At 40.9% G+C, this 18516-nt stretch overlaps 1 protein-coding gene across 1 annotated transcript in view; it reads right to left on the bottom strand.

Moving 5' to 3' along the window:
- The window catches only part of Arid4a (AT-rich interaction domain 4A), a 70191-nt gene that overhangs the window by 43798 nt on the left and 7877 nt on the right, over positions 1-18516 (bottom strand). Inside the window, exons 6-9 of the mRNA XM_052185697.1 lie at positions 8149-8228; positions 7973-8067; positions 5083-5215; positions 74-153 (exon numbers count right to left, since the gene is read on the bottom strand). Of these exons, the coding sequence (XP_052041657.1) occupies positions 74-153; positions 5083-5215; positions 7973-8067; positions 8149-8228 (388 nt within the window). The remainder of the gene's footprint in view (positions 1-73; positions 154-5082; positions 5216-7972; positions 8068-8148; positions 8229-18516) is intronic.

Genomic DNA, 18516 nt, shown 5'->3' on the forward strand with positions numbered 1-18516 from the left:
TTATGGCGGGTGGGTGGCCAATCACTGCGTCCCATCCCCGTGAGTCATTACTGGGTGGTGTGTCATTACTCACAATTTAGAATCAATAAATGATCGAACTAAACACTGATCTTTTTTCACTGTGACGTCATCATTGCAGCTGGGAGAGACGACCTGGAATACAAATTCAGAATCTACTGACTCCCCTTGATCAGAAAATGAACATCTTTTTTTTTTAAATTTACTACGCCCCACCACCTGCAGTTCTAAGTAATCAAGCCCAAGGCCTTTCATCTGTTAGGAAAGGACTCAAGTACTCAGTCACATCTCTCAACAATAATGGGTTTTTTTAAATTATTATTATGTCTATTCATTTACTTTTTTTTTTTTTTTTTTTTTTTTTTTTTTTTTTTGGTTTTTCAAGACAGGATTTCTCTGTGTAGCCCTGGCTGTCCTGGAACTCACTCTGTAGACCAGGCTGGCCTCAAACTCAGAAATCCACCTGCCTCTGCCTCCCAAGTGCTGAGATTACAGGCATGCGCCACCAACGGCTGGCCTATTCATTTTCTTGTGTATGGAGTAGGGAGCGCTCACGTTTGCTGTGGTGCTCATGTAGAGGTCACAGTGCAACACGTCAGACCTGGTTCTCCCGGTCACCATGTGGGTTCCCTAGGGGTCCAGGTCAGGTTGTCAGCATCCTTACCAAGCACCCTGACCTACTGAACATCTTGCCAGGCCCAAGAATATGATTTTAAAAATAACTTGGTAGCAGAGGGACTGGAGCTTAGCACCTAAGAGGATGCAGGTGACCCAGGTTCTGCTCCTGCCAACCACATGATGGCTCACAAACGCCCATAACTTCTGTTCCTGGGACTCTGACCTCCTCTTCTGGCCTTCACAAGGGCCAGCCACCCTGCTGGGAGATAGGCATATGGGGAGGCCAAACACCCCACACAAAGAAACAAAATGAAAAAATGGAAATAAAAAATACTGGATCTGCTAATGTTTCAAATGGATTATATAACACAAGAAATAGCTCAATTGCTAATAGCTTCCATTACTAATAAATTACTAAAATTTCATTATTTTTAGCATATTGGCTTTCTAGATATTTAACATACTCATTAGAGAATAAAAATTAATCATGAAATATAAGTCAAACTAGCATCACTTTAAAAATCAGAGTTTAAAAAAAAAAACCTAGAGTTTATTCAAACCTAAATAAGACATTTTATTACATTTACTCATTTGTGCGGAAGACTACGCATGCATCATAGCATTCTATGACGGTCAGACAGCAACTTGCCATCATTTTCTGTTTCCTCATGTGGGTCCTGGGGACCAAACTCAGGTGCACCTTTACATGTGGAACTATCTTCCTGGCTGAAGACTTTATTTTGTATCCAGAACAGTAACATTCATGGATGTATGGTCTGCTCTTTCTGTTTTTTCCAGATAGGGACCCCTATAGCCCAAGTCGGCCTCCACTTTACTACATAGCGGAGGATGACTGAACTGTACTCCCCTCCCTCTGCCATTACAGTTGGTTTAATCAATGATGAGTATTTTTGTTTCTTTCTTTGAAACACTATGTATCATTAACTAGCCTGGAAATTACTATGTAGACCAGGATGGCCTCAAACCCACAGATGTCTGCCTGCCTGCCTCTGTCTCTGGAGAGCTGGAATTACAGGGACATGCCACTGATTTGGTTTTGATTAGTTCTCCATTGTGTATGCACATGCATGCACTCACAGAGAGACCAGAGGCGTCAGATTGTGGGTGCCAGGACCCTCCAAGCAGGGGTGTTCTGCCCTCTGGTCCTCTGCAGATCGCTGTGGTCTTAGATCACTGAAGCAGCACTCTAGCCCTCATTTAAAACATACACCTCGATATGCATCTGCTTTAAAATCTGTGTTAGAAACCGCATAAGATCTTTTTTAACAGGGCATGAACAATTTTCAATTTGTCATAAAAAAACTTTTAATCTAGCCTTTTAAAGTAAAAAAATGGTTAACAGTGTCCTTAGTGAGTAATTTTTTAGTACCATAGTAGTATTTTGTATTTAAAAATGCAAGTTAGCTGGGCAGTGGTGGCGCCTGCCTGTAATCCCAGCACTCTGGGAAGCAGAGGCAGGCAGATTTCTGAGTTCGTGGCCAGCCTGGTCTACAGAGTGAGTTCCAGGACAGCCAGGGCTACACAGAGAAACCCTGTCTTAAAAAAACAAATCCAAAACAATAAATAAATAAATAAATAAATAAATAAATAAATAAATAAATGCAAGTTAAATAGCACATTCCTAAAAGTTGCTGAGACATACTTATTAATGATACTCTTAATACTTAACAAACCCAGATTCTTGGACACTGTAGGCTGAAGCTCTATCTCAGAGACACTCGCTGGGTCCCAGCTCCATTAATTAAGTTATATTTCTCCTTAAACAACATTATAGACTTTATAGCTATCATATTCAATACCACAGAGTTGGATTTTTTTGAGACATGGTCTCACTATATAAACCTGGCTGGCCTCAAACTCAGAGGTCTGTTGGCCTCTGCTTCCAAAGATTAAAGTTGTGCGACACCACACTGGACTGGAGTTTTAAATATTTTTATTGATTACTGCTTGGCTTTTGGCAGGTCTCATCTGTCCAGAACCTGGTATGCAACTGAGGATGACTCTGAACTCACACTACTCTCCTAAGTCTTAGGATCACACAAATGGCCATACTTTGACAGAGAGAAAGGCAGGTCTTGTGGGCACTTGGTGCTAATAACTATCAGACTAAAAGAGTCGTTATGCTTCACCTCAAGAGTCAACGATGAGACAGACGGGTAGATCTAAGACATACAAACAGTCTTCTGAACATTCCCAAGCACGCAACACAGATGCTGTTCTTTTTCAGAACTATCTGCAGAATTATCTCCTGAGTTTTATTTAGGTGACCCTTGGAAGGGCCTTCTGCCTCAGGAGTCAATGATATTTGCAGTTGCATCCTATTCTCCCCCTCCTCTCTCACTGTCGCTCAAAGAGAATTCTCTACGAGATAAATACACCTAAGCAGTCTTCTTCTTCTCATAAAGCATCCTCTGGTGATCATCTGTTCTTTGTTCCTATGTATACAAAGACTGCCATTTCTAAAACGTTAAACATCTAAACACATCTTTTCTATTACTTTCTTATTTTAATTTATGTACCAGTACTAAAAAATTACTACAACTTTTGGGAGGGGGGGGGCAGTGGGTTTTAAGATAGGTTTCTCTGGCTATCTGGTTTTAAGACAGCCCTGGCTATTTTGGAACTTACTCTGTAGTCCAGGCTGGCCTCAAACTGAGAAATCTGCCTCTGCCTCCTGAGCACTGGGATTAGAGGTGTGCACTACTACAATGGGCTTCAAAACTAGGTCTATAACTTCCAATATAGTCTGTTTTATGTGTAGAGCACAGGTTCTTGGGAGTCACAATGAGAAGCCCCGCACTTGCCCATATTCTAAGGAAGTTAGAGCCAAGGCAAAGCAAGCTCACTATTCTCCTTGGGCAACACTCATTACCTCAGGGTGGGGAAAGGCACACAGACTGAAGATGTTAGCTTAGGCAGAGGGAGGAAAGCAGCTCGGTGGAAGAGCGCCTGCGTAGCCTGCCTGGGCTTCTGGGTGCAGAAGCACACACCTTTATTCCTAGCATCTGGGAGGTAAGGGCAGGAGGACCAGAAGTTCAGGGTCATCCAAGGCTGTTTGGCAAATTTGAGGCCAGCCTGAAATAGTGAAACCCTGTCTCAAAATAAGAAAGCTGAGGCTGGAAAGACGCCTCAGCGGTTAAGGGCACTGACTGCTCTTCCAGAGATCCTAAGTTCAATCCCCAGCAACTACATGGTGGCTCACAGCCATCTGCAATGGGACCCGATGGCCTCTTTTGGCACCCAGGTATTCATGCAGACAGAGCACTCAGATATACATAAAAAAAAAAAATTAAAAATTAAAAAAAGATAGGAAAGTTGAAGGGAGCTTATGGTGAAGGAGTCTGAGATATTCACTAAAGGAATGTGAAATTAATTGATGAGGCAGACTTAGTAAAACGAAATTTAATTAACTGAAAGACTTAATCATTTGTATGTGGCATATGTGTGTGGAGCATGTGCACAAATGGGTGGGTGCACATGAATGTGCGGGTACATGTGAACACGTGCATGTATGTGAACGTGTGGATACACATGGGGAAGCAAAACAAGGGAACAGATGTCTTCTGTCACTCTCCAGACAGTGCACTGCCCTGAGACAAGGCCTCGCACTTAACTGAAGCTTGCCTCTTTGGCTAGGCTGGCTGGACAGCGTGCTTTTGAATCTGCTGCCTCTGCACTCAGTCCCAGGCCATGCCTGGCTCCTGACATAGGCCCTGGGCCCTCAAGTTCTCCTGCTTGCAGGGCAAGTGCTCTTACCAGCGTGCTGCCACCCCAGCCCCGCCCAAGTGTCTTGTTTTGTTTCTAAGACCAAGTTAGTCTCCACCTCCTGGGCTGAAGCACACTTCCTGTTTTGGACTCTGGAGAAGCTGAGACTACAGCCCTGAAGCACCATGTCTAACTACATTGTGGGGATTACTGTGAAATAATCAATTATTTTTAAATGACCCTTCCTAAAAACTTAGTTCTAGATAATTAGTTTGACTATAATAAAGAAAGAATTAAGAAGCCAGATGTGGTGGCTCACACCTTGATCATACAATTGAAAAGACTGAAGCAGGAGGATTGCTATGAATCTGAGGCCAGCCCGGGCTACATGGTAAGTTCCTGGCCAGCCTGGATTATAGAGCAAGACAAACAAAACAGAAATAAAAAGTATTGAGGAATCCGCCTACAGGAACTGAAGCTGCAAGGCAGTGACAGGGCAGAACGAACACACCTGAGGAGAAAAGCTGAAAGATATCAAGAAACAACAGATAACAGAATGGAAAACCCAAACAATGGCCAGTGTGGGTGGCCCTGCTTTAATTTTTAAACTACAATTACATCGTCATTAAGTTCATAATACTTCCAAAATATTTTGAATAAATTTTTAACACTCCATTTTCAACAACTAACAGAGCTGATTAATTTTGCAGTGAAACTTACCAATGCAGGGTACCATTCGGCACTCTCGGCTGTGGATGCCACACGTACAACTTTTCCTAATAACTCGTCATTGAGACGCCTCTTATCTTCATCTTCCTCTTCACTGCTTTCTTCTTCCTTTTCATCTTCAGTGCTAAGAGTCAGGAGAACCTGGTCATTATCCTAGTGTACCACGCCCAGGCACAGCAGAGTGCCATGACTTCTACTCCGCTGGCTCTGATGGCTGCCTCTCCATTCTTACTGGGGCTGAGGAGATATCTGGACAGTCTAAGTAACACCTGAGTTTGCTTCACCGGTCAGTGAATGCTGGGCCTTCAGTTCCTGTGCCAGGTCAGAGAAGCCTAACTGTACCACCAAATGCACTTTTAAAAACATATTACCTTTCTGTTTTTTAATGCCAGGGGACAAATAATGCAAGGTTAACTTTCTAGTAGGGTATGAAAATAGCCCCCAAAAAGCATATGTGGGTTTATTCAGACATCTTCTTTGGGATAATTATTTACTTTTAAGTGTCCCTAACAAGCATTATTTATAAGTCTATACTTTTTAAATAAAAATGACTATGTACATTTTTAAAAATCATGATGAATAGCAGCTAAGTAATGCTTTTGAAGCATCCTAAAGCAATTCACTGCACTATGCGGGCCTGGCTGTTAACTATTAAAGGATCTGGAGGCATTTGGTCTTTTCTTCCTGAGTTTTTTCCCTTCTCTCACAGACCTGTTACCTAGGAACCACCACATGTCTCTTTATTTTCTGCACTGATGATACTTCCTTATCTGTAGTTCCTTTTTTCTTTTTTGTTTTGTAGTTGTTGCTGTTTTGTTTTTTCTTCAAGACAGGGTTTCTCTGTATAGCCCTGGCTGTCCTGCAAATCACTCTGTAGATCAGCCTGGCCTCAAACTCATAAATCCACCTGCCTCTGCCTCCCAAGTGCTGGGATTACAGGCGTGTGATGTGCTACCACTACCCAGCTTCTATTTGGTTCTAATGCTATAATTGCTTATTTGAGTGTCCTGCACTGAAATATCAGCTTACTTGACTTATTGAAAGTTATAATTATTAAAGACTATAATACTATGTTATGAATACAAATGCCATTAATGACTTATTAAATAAATATGCTAAGTACTTGCTACACACTGGAAAACACATATAACACTAATCCAAACTGGCAAGCCATTATCAATCCCATTGTCCTCAGTTATAAACTAGTAATAGGATCCTGGAGAGAGACAGAGAGAGAGAGAGAGAGAGAGAGAGAGAGAGAGAGAGAGAGAGAGTGAATGAGTGTGTGTGTGTATGTGTGTGTGTGTGTGTGTGTGTGTCTGTCTGTCTGTTACTGTAGAACCAGTGCCAAAGCACATACATACAGGTCAAAGGACAACTTGCATGACTTGGTTCTCTTCTTCCATCATGGGAGATTCAGGAATCACATTCAAGCAGTCGGGCTCGGTAACAAGTGCTGTTACCTATAAACCAACCACCTTGCCGCGCCGAGAGATTGTATTATAGCTATGACAACCAAACTGAAGCAAAAAATGAAGCTGAAGTGAAGAGTTACAGCCACCGTGCTGTGCAACACTGCTGATACACAGAAGGGGCCAAGTGAGAAACTAAAAGAGAAGGAAGGACAGCCTGAGAAGGGGCGGCATGCCAGAGGCAGAGCAGCTCCCCTATGGAGCTAGGCAGGAGCAACACTAGCCACGCACCAAAGGGATGTCAGCAATTACGGGGCAAACGGATGCTGTGTGTCTACTGGTGTGCTTAGACTGAGAAGAACACACACCACTTACTATCTAAACTGAATAACCTTAATCTATAAATGAAAAAAACACTGCAAAAAAAACAAAACAAAACAAAACAAAAAAAACCCTGCATCTTTCTGTACCCTTAAATGTCCATATCACCAAAAGCTAACAACTGCTTAAAGATTATAGGGAACTCATGAACCACAATCAGGAAAATGCAGCCACATGCACATGACCTTGGTGTGGATCCTGAAACAATGCTCTGAAGGCACCTAGGACAATAGCTAGACCTTGAAATGCTGACAGTGTGAAGTAACAAGATGCCACAAAGAGCCAGGTAGACCAGGCTTGGCCAGGACTGTGGACCACGAGGCAAAATGGTCAGGGGTTTGACTCTGGGTTACATATTTTACATATGTGAAACTGAATGTTCTAATTATGATATTAGTATTTTGTATAAGGGCCAAGAATTGTGATGCTCTGTTTCCTTCCATGTGGTTCAGAAAAATATGAAACTGAAAACTAATTATGTATATACAAAAAGATGGAAAGATAAGGCAAATAGGCTAGAATTATTAACAGTTTTGAATTTTGGCAAAAGACATGGAAACTGTTTGTACTGTTAATTTAAATTCAAAACTAGTTGTAAATCAGGCAGTGGCGGCATACACGTTTAATCCAAGCACTCAGGAGGCAAGAGGAGGGCAAACCTCTGAGCTCAAGGATATCCTGGTCTACAGAGTGAGTTCTATTAGGACTTTAGAGAGAAACCCTGTTTCAGAAAAAAACAAAAAAACAAAACAAAACAAAAAAAAAAACAAAACAAAAAAACCCCAACAACAACAAAAAATTTATTTTTAAGTAAGAAGATTAAAAAAAAAAAAACTACAAGTTTTTCCATTACTTAATAAAGGAAAATCTTACCAATTAAAGATTTTGTCAAGGCAAATTGAAATAGTATTTTGGGAAGTGGAATTTCCATGATCTCTGTGATGGAGTAATTAAAAATGAAGTCGGATGAGGCCAAATGCACACCTTACAATATGCTGTGGAAATGTTACCCAACAGGACATAGCCCTCCTAGGTCAACAGAGGAAGGCTTTAACACTATCGATATGTTAACCAATATGAGAACTTACATAGGCAGCGAGGACCTCCTCCCTCTGTTTGTCTTCTTTGCAATGACCGGCGTTCCAAAATGCTCTGGGTTTGTTAAAGGAAGCTGATCAAGCGTCTGCAGAAGAGACAATGAACTTAGTTCACACTCCACTTCCCCATCATTTGCTTCAGTTCATATCGGTCCTAGCCAGCCTACCTCACTTTCCGCAAAATGTCTCTCCCCTTTCAGGCAAAGTGAGGTCCGCCTCAGAGTTCTCTCATCACCGTCATCAAATACTGCAAAAAAGCAAAAGATGTCTAAGACTCTGTGCACATCAATTAAAAAAAACAATGTAAACAATGTTATTACTAGTTCAGAACTTGTGGTGATTTGAATAGGTATGATCCCCATTGAGTCATGTGTTTGAAAGCTTGGCTCAAGGGGAGTCGCACTATTAGTAGGTGTGGTTTTGTTGGAGTAGGTATGGCCTTGTTAGAGGAAGTGTCTCTCTGTGGAGGCGGGGCCTTAGGGTCATAAATGCTTAAGCTACACCCAATATAAAATACATCCTGCCTCCTCCCGCTTTCAGATCAAAATGTAGAATTCTCAGCATCTCCAGCATCATGTCTCCCTGCACAATGCCATCCATGCTTATCACCATGATGATAACGGACTAACCCTCTGAAACTGTAAGCCAGTCCCGATTAAATGTTTGCCTTTATAAGAGTTGCCTTGGCCATGGTGTCTCTTCACAGCAATAAAACCCTAACTATAACAGAAATTGGTACCAGGAATAAAACATGATTGTGATAGGCCCAACCATGCTTTAGTTTAGAGTAATGTGGACTTTGAGACTTTGGATTAGGAAAGCAGTGGAATGCTTTAAGTGGGGATTAATGGGTCATCCCAGCAGGAAATGGAAGACAACAGTGCTTAGTGGGATTTGAACTTTGGGGTGCTAGCTCGAAATTCTTCAGATGAAAGGAATTTTAGTATGTTGCCTAAGATTGTTCTTGTAATATTTTGGTGAAGAATGTGGCTGCTTCTTACTCTTGTCCAAACAGTTTACCTGAGACTAAGGTGGGACTTAGATTAACTGCATTGGCAAAGGAAGTCTCAAAACTGCCTAACACAGATCCTGTCCTGGGGTTCACTCTTATGAAGAGTGTTTCAGTTGAAAGCAGAAAGCTGAGAAAGGAAAAATATAAAAAGTATGATTCAAGGGTTAAAGGGGCGCCAGGAAGTAGAATGGAGCTAAATCCTGTGTTCAGGAAGATAAACAGATTAAAGATATTAAATGGAACTAAGAAAGTGGTACCACCCACTTTCTTAGATACCACCCAGATAGGCTCCTACCTAGTGAAAAGGAATTTAAGAAAAGCATAGGTCTAGGTGTGGTGGTAAACATCTCTTATCCCAGTGCAGAAACAGGCATGTAGATCTCTGAGTTCAAAGTCAGCCTTGTCTACAGAGCAAGGTCCAGAACAGCCAAGCTTAGGCAGTCAAGGAAGCCATGGAAAACAAAAAGCTGGTGGAGATGTGCTTGAACAAGGGACCATGTTCCAGACCCAACAAGCAGCAGACCTGGCCAGCGTCGGCCATTTCATTCCACCTTGAGATCAAGGATGGAATGTCCCTTTGAGACTAAGGAAGGGCAGTGAGGCCATGAAAGTCAGGGATGACCCAGGAAGTCTACTGTGTGAGACAGCCAGGTTGTAACTTTTGATGGCAGCCAGACTTGGTAATGTGTAAAAGTCAAAAATCCAAGTAAGGAATTTAATAATTTATCCCTAATTTTCAAAACCCTAACTACAGTATTTGATGATTTTAATGTTAAAAATTTTCAGAATGTATTGGTTCTACCACCTATCACTTACAGTTTATTAAAAAGTAAATATTCTCAGATGACACTTAGTTGTCCAGAATTATGCAAAAATAAAATACAAAGACATAATCCTTGCTTCAGATAGTAAATGCATATTCATTCAAAAGTATATACGTATTTTACAAACAACCATATTCACAGGAAAGGACACATACATTACAATGGTTACATTAGTGATGGTGGATCCTTCCCATCATCCCAGGAAAGGGAAGGCCGAGGCAGGAGCCTGAACAACATGATGCAGTCTCAAAATAAATAAATTTGAATATGAATAAATATTACATATAAAATAAAAATGAATAAAATGTCAGAAAAAACTAAAAAGCACAGTCATCACAATGGCTGAGGTGGTAAAAGGCACTTGCTGAGCAAACTTGACAACCTGGCACTGATGCCCAGGACCCACAGTGAGCATTACTCACCACATCACATAACTAGGCCACCTGATCCTTTTTCTAAGGAGTAGTATGGTCTCAACCTGTGATCCTGGTCCTCAAACTGTTTTTGCAGAATGTATAAATACTCAGGATGCTGAGACACAAGGGTCACCAAGAGATTCAGGGCAGCCTGGGCTACATAGTGAAATTTTCATATCAAATAAACATGCATACACACATAGGCATGCACATCCTAGCCTCCCCAAACCATCCTTTCATACTAGACAGAGGAAGCAAGCCAGTAAGAAACATCCCTCCATGGCCTCTGCATCATCTCCTGCCATCAGTTCCTGCTTCCTGACCTGCTTGAGTTCCAGTCCTGTCTTTCTTTCGTGATGAACAGCAACGTGGAAGTGTAAGCTGAATAAACCCTTTCCCCAACTTGCTTCTTGGTCATGATATTTGTGCAGGAATAGAAACTTTGACTAAGACAGCTACACAGGAAGAATGTCTCAAAACAAATGGAGTCAGCTGGCCTCTCTCAGAAGCTTCTCAAACTAACAGCATATCGAGTGAGACTACAAAGATTTAATCCGGTGGGGAAAAACATCGCAGGATGCATAGATGTTTGTATAGATAATTCATTGAACATTTCAGCACAGCCCAAAATGATTAAATCTGATATTATACAGAAATAAATAAAAAAGTCTATTTACAGAAAAACAGCAAAGCTAAGACTCAAGGCAACACTAATCATTCTAAGTCGACAAATGCAAACAAATATATATACCCTATTCCTCTAGAATTCAAGGAAACAGAATCCAGGGGAATATTATACAATATGCTACTAAATACAGAAGATCTGTCTACCTGTTATCCTACAACTGACTGAGACCACGGGACAATAAATGCCTAAAGTAAGCCAAAGATACTTTACCTGACAGTCGCTTACTAAACTTCAACCATATCCTAGCCCACAAAACAGAATCTGCATGGTAGAAATACCAATTTTCTTTTTATAGATAAATATAGAAGCAGAAGGTTAATGACCTCTGATTTAGTTAAAAGGATGAATGAGAGTAGGTATGAGGAATAAGTATAAAATCAGTTCACACCACCCTAGGTAAAAAGCCTACTGCATACTAGGCTATTGTTCCCAGGCTTGCAACAAGGAAGAGGAAGTCAAAAATTCAAAAAAATAAAATCATTGGTGTATATACATACATACATACATATATACACATATACATACACACACAGAGCAGTTATTGTGGAACAAAATATTTCACATAATTAAGTAAAAACTTTAAATATGCATATTGTAGGTATAACCAACTGTCCTTTAAACATCATTTACCTTGCCAGATGGTGGCGGCGCACGCCTTTAATCCCAGCACATGGGAGGCAGAGGCAAGCAGATCTCTGAGTTCAAGGCCAGTCTGGTCTACAGAGTGAGTTCCAGGACAACCAGGGCTACACTAAGAAACTTTGACCCAAACAAGTCAATCATTTACTTTTACTTACTTAGCTGACAAATCAAAATATAAAAGTTTATGGCGTATTACATGTTGTTTGCAATACATGTGTACAAGCTAACATGCCAGCCAGCACATGTATTACCTCACATTTTTCTGTGGTGAAAATATTTAAAGTCTATCTCAGTGCACTATCATGAACTGGCCAAAGCCCTTTCCCTGTACTCTTGCGGTAAGTGCTAGGATACAGGCACTTACCATGTCCCCTTCAATCCCTAAGCCCCCAGCCCTGCCTTCCCCAATTCCCTTCATCCCACCCTCTGTGAGCTGGACCACTGCTGCAAGTGGAAGACTTTCCAGCCTCCTAGACCGAGCACTACTCCATGACAGCACACCACTTTCTACCATGTCACCTGAGGGAGGCTTAGGTGAATTCCGTACCACCACTCAGACACAAAGAAGCCCCATGAACACAGAGACACAGAGTCCTCTGAGGCCTGCTCTCCTCGTTCTTTAGACTTAGATCCAGAACTGCCTGCTGGATGCATAGCCGGTCTGTCTATTTTGTAATTAAGTGTCAATGGTAGCCTGTGCACTCAGAAGCCTAAGGCAGAACTGTAAGTTTGAGCCCGCCAGGGTTACCACAGAGCGACCCTGTCTGGAAAAACAAAAGTTCACATTTTAGTTTCATGAGGACCCTCCACACTGCTTCCCATATTGGTTTCCCTTCTTTACACTCTTAGTGACAGCAAGCAAAGGTTCCCTTTGCCCTACATTCTTACATAGACATCTTGTGTTTGTGATAACATCTAATCTAACAAGTGTGAGATGGTACCTCATGACGGTTGTACCTTCCTTAATGATCAATATGCAGTCACACATCAATCAGCAAATGAGAGAGTCTGTCTGGAGGGAGGTGTGGTTGGGTGATTTCATCACTGTGAGATCATCACAATCCTAGATGGTACAACTCAACACACCTAGGTGAGACTGCATGTGTCACTGCCCTTAGGCTATATGCCAAGCATCCTACCATCCTGAAAGTGTAGGTCCCAGTAATATAATTATTAAGTATCTAAACATTTAAGCACAGAGCAGGAACAACACACAATAGAAAGGATAACATGGGAGGCTGGAGAGATGGCCTAGTGTTTAAGAGCACTGGCTGCTCTTCCAAAGGACTTGGGTTTGAGTTCCAGGACCCACATGGGTTCATAAGCATCTTTAACTCCAATCCCAGGGGATCTGACATCCTTTTCTGACCTCCTCAAATCAGCTACATGTGGTACACAGACATGCAGGTAAAACAACAATATATATATAATATTTAAGTGGTGACCTGTACAGGCTACTTACTGTAGGAGAAGCATGCAGAACTAAAGGTGCTTTAGCTGGGTCAGGTAGAGCAGAGTGACTAGGAAGGGCAATGCTCTATTGAGAGTAACAAGTAGTAACAAGTCTAAGTTCAGCTAGTGTCACTTCAGCTTCTGACAGGGACCTGACGACTGATGAAGAAATAGCAGGCCGATCTTAAGTTTAAAGCTGATCATTTTTCCATTATTCTCATCTGTCATGTGAGATAAAGGTCTGGTCCCATTCTTCACAGAATGTCTAGTTTTCTCAAAACATTTATTGAAGACATTGCTTGTGGCACCTTTTCCAAATGTGAATACTCCACAAATACATGGGTTTATTTCTGAGCGCTCTGTTCTGTGCTATTGGTTCTACATGTCGGTATTCACATCAGATACACTATCTCGATTACTGTTAAACAGGCAGGTAATGCAGGGCAGGCAAGGATGCTTAGGGGTTTAAAGCAACTGTTGGCCAACTTAACGTGTGTGGAAAGACTGGGCTCAACACAGTAAGAAAGAACCGAATCCAAAAGATGTCCTTTGACCTCCACATGTGCACTGTGACAATGTGACACGGACATGCCCACATGACTGGCTAGCACCGTGAAGCTTGCTCTCCAGAACTGCTTTAAACTTATCCTTTAAAAAACTCTGAACTTTTAGACCTGATAAAAAACATTCAGGATAGCAGCCAGACACAGAACTCATTAGCTTTTCTATATATCAATAATGAACTTGCAGAGAAAAAGAACTTGAAAAATCTGATTAAAACAATATGCAACACCAAGGAATAAACCTAAGCGAAGAGCTAGAAGGCCTCTACAATGAAAGCCTTAGAACACAGAAGATAGTGTGAAGATAAGAAGACCTCCTATCTTCTTATCTTATGCAAAAAATTGGCAAAATATTGTAAACATACCAATATTGTTGAAAGTAACTATAGAGTCAATGCAATCCCTGAGAAAATTATAGTAACAGTCGTCACAGAACCTAAAAAAGGACTCTAAAATTGATATGGAAGTATGAAAAAGACCTCAGACATCCAAAGCAATCAAAGAACAAGGCATTGTCACAGTGCTTGAGCCTACACTACACTACAGAGCCACAGCAGCAAAATCCGCACCTTGGCAGAAAGAGCCTGTAACAGCAATACAACAGGGCGCACGGAGAGCATGGGAGCACGGAGAGCACCCCACACATACAGCCACTGGGTTTTTGGCAATGGTTGCAAAATATTTTGGAAAATATTTTGGAAAAAAAGACATCGTCTTCAACAAATGACAGTCATAAAACTTCCTATCCATACATCAAAGAATAAAACTAGACCCTCATGTCTCACTGTACACAAAAAAACCATTCAATATAAACCTAGAAGTAGGAAATGCGAAAGGAAGGTAGAAACAAAACACTTCAAAACACAGGTACAGAAGTCCAACAGCACCAGAAATAATCCCAAAACTATAAAGATGATCTAAATAAAATTAAGCTTCTGCAGAGTCAAGGAAACAATGACCACAGTGAAGAAACCCTAGAAATGAAAGAAAATCTTTGCTGACTATATGCCACACAGGGAATTAATATCTAGAATATATAAAGAACTGCAAAATTCAAACAAAACCAAAACAAACTAATTCACACACTCAATAAAAGAGCTAATGAACTGAGTTGAATGTTCTGAAAGAAAGGACAAACTGCCAAGAAATACTTGGAAAAGTTATCACTATCCCCAGCCACCAGGGAATGTGAATTAAAACTCCTCTGGGATTCCATTTTCCCGCAGTCAGAGGCTGCCATCAAAATCAAATTGTAACCAATTCTGGTAAGCACACAGAGAAAGAAGAACCTTTAGACACAGGGCATGAAGAAGGAGAGAGCACATTAGCTCAGCTGCTAGGGACGTCCGTGTGGAGATTATGTAGACAAGTGAAAGAAAACTGCCCCGAGAGCTGCTGGATCATTCTTGAACCTTAAGCCAACATACCAGACACACACTCGGCACATCCACCTTCACTGCTGAGTATTACAGTGAGGAAATCAGACAGCCTGCATGTACAAAACTGTGCACAGATCCCAGAAATCTATACAGTCATGAAGAAAACTGAAATCATGACACTCACAGGTAAATAGGTGAAGCTAAAAGTCATTAAAAACAATACTTAGAAAGACAAACACTATGTATTTCTCTTATATACGAGACCTAGACCCAAAATGTGTGTGTGTGTGTGTGCCCACATGCACAAGCACATGTATGAGGTAAGCACAAGCACATGTATGAGGTAAAACTATAAAGAGAATCATGAGAGGAGAAGCAGCAGCCTAGGGGAAGGCAGAAAGAGGAGGTCACAGACATGTATGAGACAAAAGCAGAAGAAAATTATCTGAGGGGAGGGAGTCTCACACTTCAGCTACACTTCAGTCTACATATAGGAGCCATCATGTCAGCTAAGAAGTATTTCTAATGATTCCCCCAAGAAACAATCAAGCAAATGAAACCTCAAGATTGCTGCTACTACCTATGCTGAGGCACAAGGATCGTTGAGTTGGAAGCTAGCCATGCCTAGAAAAGAGACTCTGAACTTAAAATACCTGATGAGCTAGAATTATGTACAGTTCAATATAAGAAAGGACTGTATTATTACAGAGGGGGAAAACCCTCTTTTATATAGACTACCCTAGCAGAGAGGAAATAATGGGGATCAAACCCAAGGCCTGCTCTACCACCGAGCCACATCCAGTTCAAAGATGACTAATACTTTCTAGAATTGTCTAATCTACTAAATACTTTTTGGAAATTTAAGTGAAGAAAATGCTCACTCACTCACACACTCACACACTCACACACACACACACACACACACACACACACACACAGTAACTTTATTACCTGTGAGCGATCACATATCTCATTTCCTCCTTGGCTGTCTTTACCACTGGTGATTATACACCTTACCCTCTGATCAGCCTTGTATGGTCCACATCCTTGTAAGACTTTACTTACAGTAAGGTGGTATTTTCAGTGTACTTAAGTAAATAGCTACTTTAAAACCTTAAACACGTACCTTATTTATGCATTTAAGAGAAAAATTATTTTATTTTTGTTGTGCTTTTATGGTATAGAGATCAAAGCCATGGCCTATAGACAAGCATTCTATCACTGAACTGTAACTGCGCTCCTATTTGGTAATATTTATTTATTAAAGGTATATATATATATATATATATATATATATATATATATATATATACATACACACACACATATATATATATATTTGTTGTTATTGTTTTGTTTTTCGAGACAGGGTTTCTCTGTGTAGCCCTAGCTGTCCGAGAACTCACTCTGTAGACCAGGCTGGCCTTGAACTCAGAAATCCACCCACTTCTGCCTCCCAAGTTCTGGGATTAAAGGCATGCACCACCACTGCCCGGCAAAGGTATATTTTTATTACTTTTAATTATGAGGCATATGTGCAGGATCCCATGGAGACCACAGGCACTGAAACCCTCTGCAGCTAGAGTTACAGGCAGGTTGTGAGCTGTCCAACAAAGAAAGGTACTGGGAATTGAACTCAGGTCCTTTGGAAGAGCAGTATGTCAGCCCTCCAGGCCTGAGAGCATTTTGGAGGCTTAGTTCTCTTGTCCCACTCCATTAGTTCTGGTGTTCACCCCAATTCAGCTGCCAGGCTTGGACAGACCACTTTTGTCCACTGAGCCATCTCAACTATCCCATATGGATTGTTTTCTATACATGAACCTTGTGCATCAGAATCATCCAGGGTGTTAATACAAAGAGAGCTTGCACTGGCATCCCTAGAACTTACTGAACTTATCCAGCACGGAAGAACATTGGAAACAATGCTCAACAGCAACTACGCCCTAGAATCGACAAAATGCCATTCACTCGGGAGGACAGACTTGAAAGTATTCTAGAACACAAAAATCCCAAGTTCAAAACAAAAACAGAAAATGTGAAGATGTACAGGTACTGCTTCCGTGGAGCATAGGTAAAGTGTAATACAGGTTCTGCATATAACCTTGACAGTGAGTGTTGCAAAGGACTCACCAGTATTTAAATATTCACATGATCTCATATAACTCTGTAGCTACCAAGCCTGTAACATTTACCAGTGCCTTGCTTAATATAGCACACTTCTATCAAATCCATCACCTTGTTATTATTAACTGTGGTCTTTAAGGCCTAAAAAAATGATCAATAATAACAATTTAGATCAGTGAAGAGCATATAGTTGAGAACAACACAACCATATGAACCACTGTTTCCAGGAAGCCAAAGAATTAAAACTTTTGAAAAAAGTACTTGGAAAGAGTGAATTAAATAAAATAGCAGGCAGTAGTGTTGCACGTCCTTAATCCCAGCACTCGGGAGACAAGAGGCAGGTGGATCTCTGAGTTGGAGGCCACTGGTGTATAGAGTTCCAGGGACATTCAGGGATACACAGAGAAATCTTGTCTCAAAAAAAACAAAAGCAAAAACAAAAACAAAAAACCTGAAAAACCAAAAAAAAAAAAAAAAAAAACCAAAAAAACCCTAAAATTAAATAAAAAAGAAAAACAAAAACTAAAAGTAAACCTTAGTAAGCAAGGAAATCATACTACAACTATATTATTACCTATAACAAGATAGGTCCAAAGAACAAGCAAGGTTATGGTGCACAGTGTAAATGTCTTGGATAGTCACAGAAGCGCACACAGTCTCAACGAACTGAGAGGAGGTTTAGAGAGGTCACTAATGCTACTCTCTCGGTATATAGAACCTCAGTACTTCTGTGCAACTGTGAGGGTTTAATTTGCATATATTGTGATACTTGTTCCTCTCTGATTTTAGTTTTGAGACAGGGTCTCACGTACCCCAGGTTAGCTTCAAATTCAGTATATAGTCAAGGATGGTCTCCAACTCCAGAGTTGCTTGCTTCTTGCCTCTGTGTTCTAGGATCACAGGAATGGACCATTATACTCATGCTTGGCCTGGAATCATTATGTAGACCAGGCTGGCTTTCAACTCAGAAAGATCCACCTGCCTCTGCCTCTGAATGCTGGGAATAAAGATATTTGCCACTACTCCTGGCCAGTGTAAATTTATACAGAGACTAAGAATGAATTCATAGTAACAGTACATATCTTTCTTGAAAGGTCCTAACAGGAGAATCCACTACACAGATCACCAAGCATGAAGCTCCAGGTATGCAGGCTTAACTCGACTTGGTAAAACGTCCCATCTTTATATTCTGCTGTAACAACTACATCATCCTCAGTGCAACAAGTGTCAGGGACCTCTGTGCAATCCTCACTGCAGTTACAGAAATAACAGGATACTGTCTTACAAAAAAAAAAAAATGATACTTTCCTGAAGACAAAATGTCCAAGTACACTACAACAGAAGTACGCTTAAGTTAAAGATAAAAACTTCCAAGTCATCTAAACAATACCTGCTTTGGCTCCCTGCTGAACACCATTACAGCTTTAACTAGCTA

This window comes from Apodemus sylvaticus, chromosome 6 (genome assembly GCF_947179515.1).
Source record: "Apodemus sylvaticus chromosome 6, mApoSyl1.1, whole genome shotgun sequence".
NCBI classification, from domain to species: Eukaryota; Metazoa; Chordata; class Mammalia; order Rodentia; family Muridae; genus Apodemus; species Apodemus sylvaticus.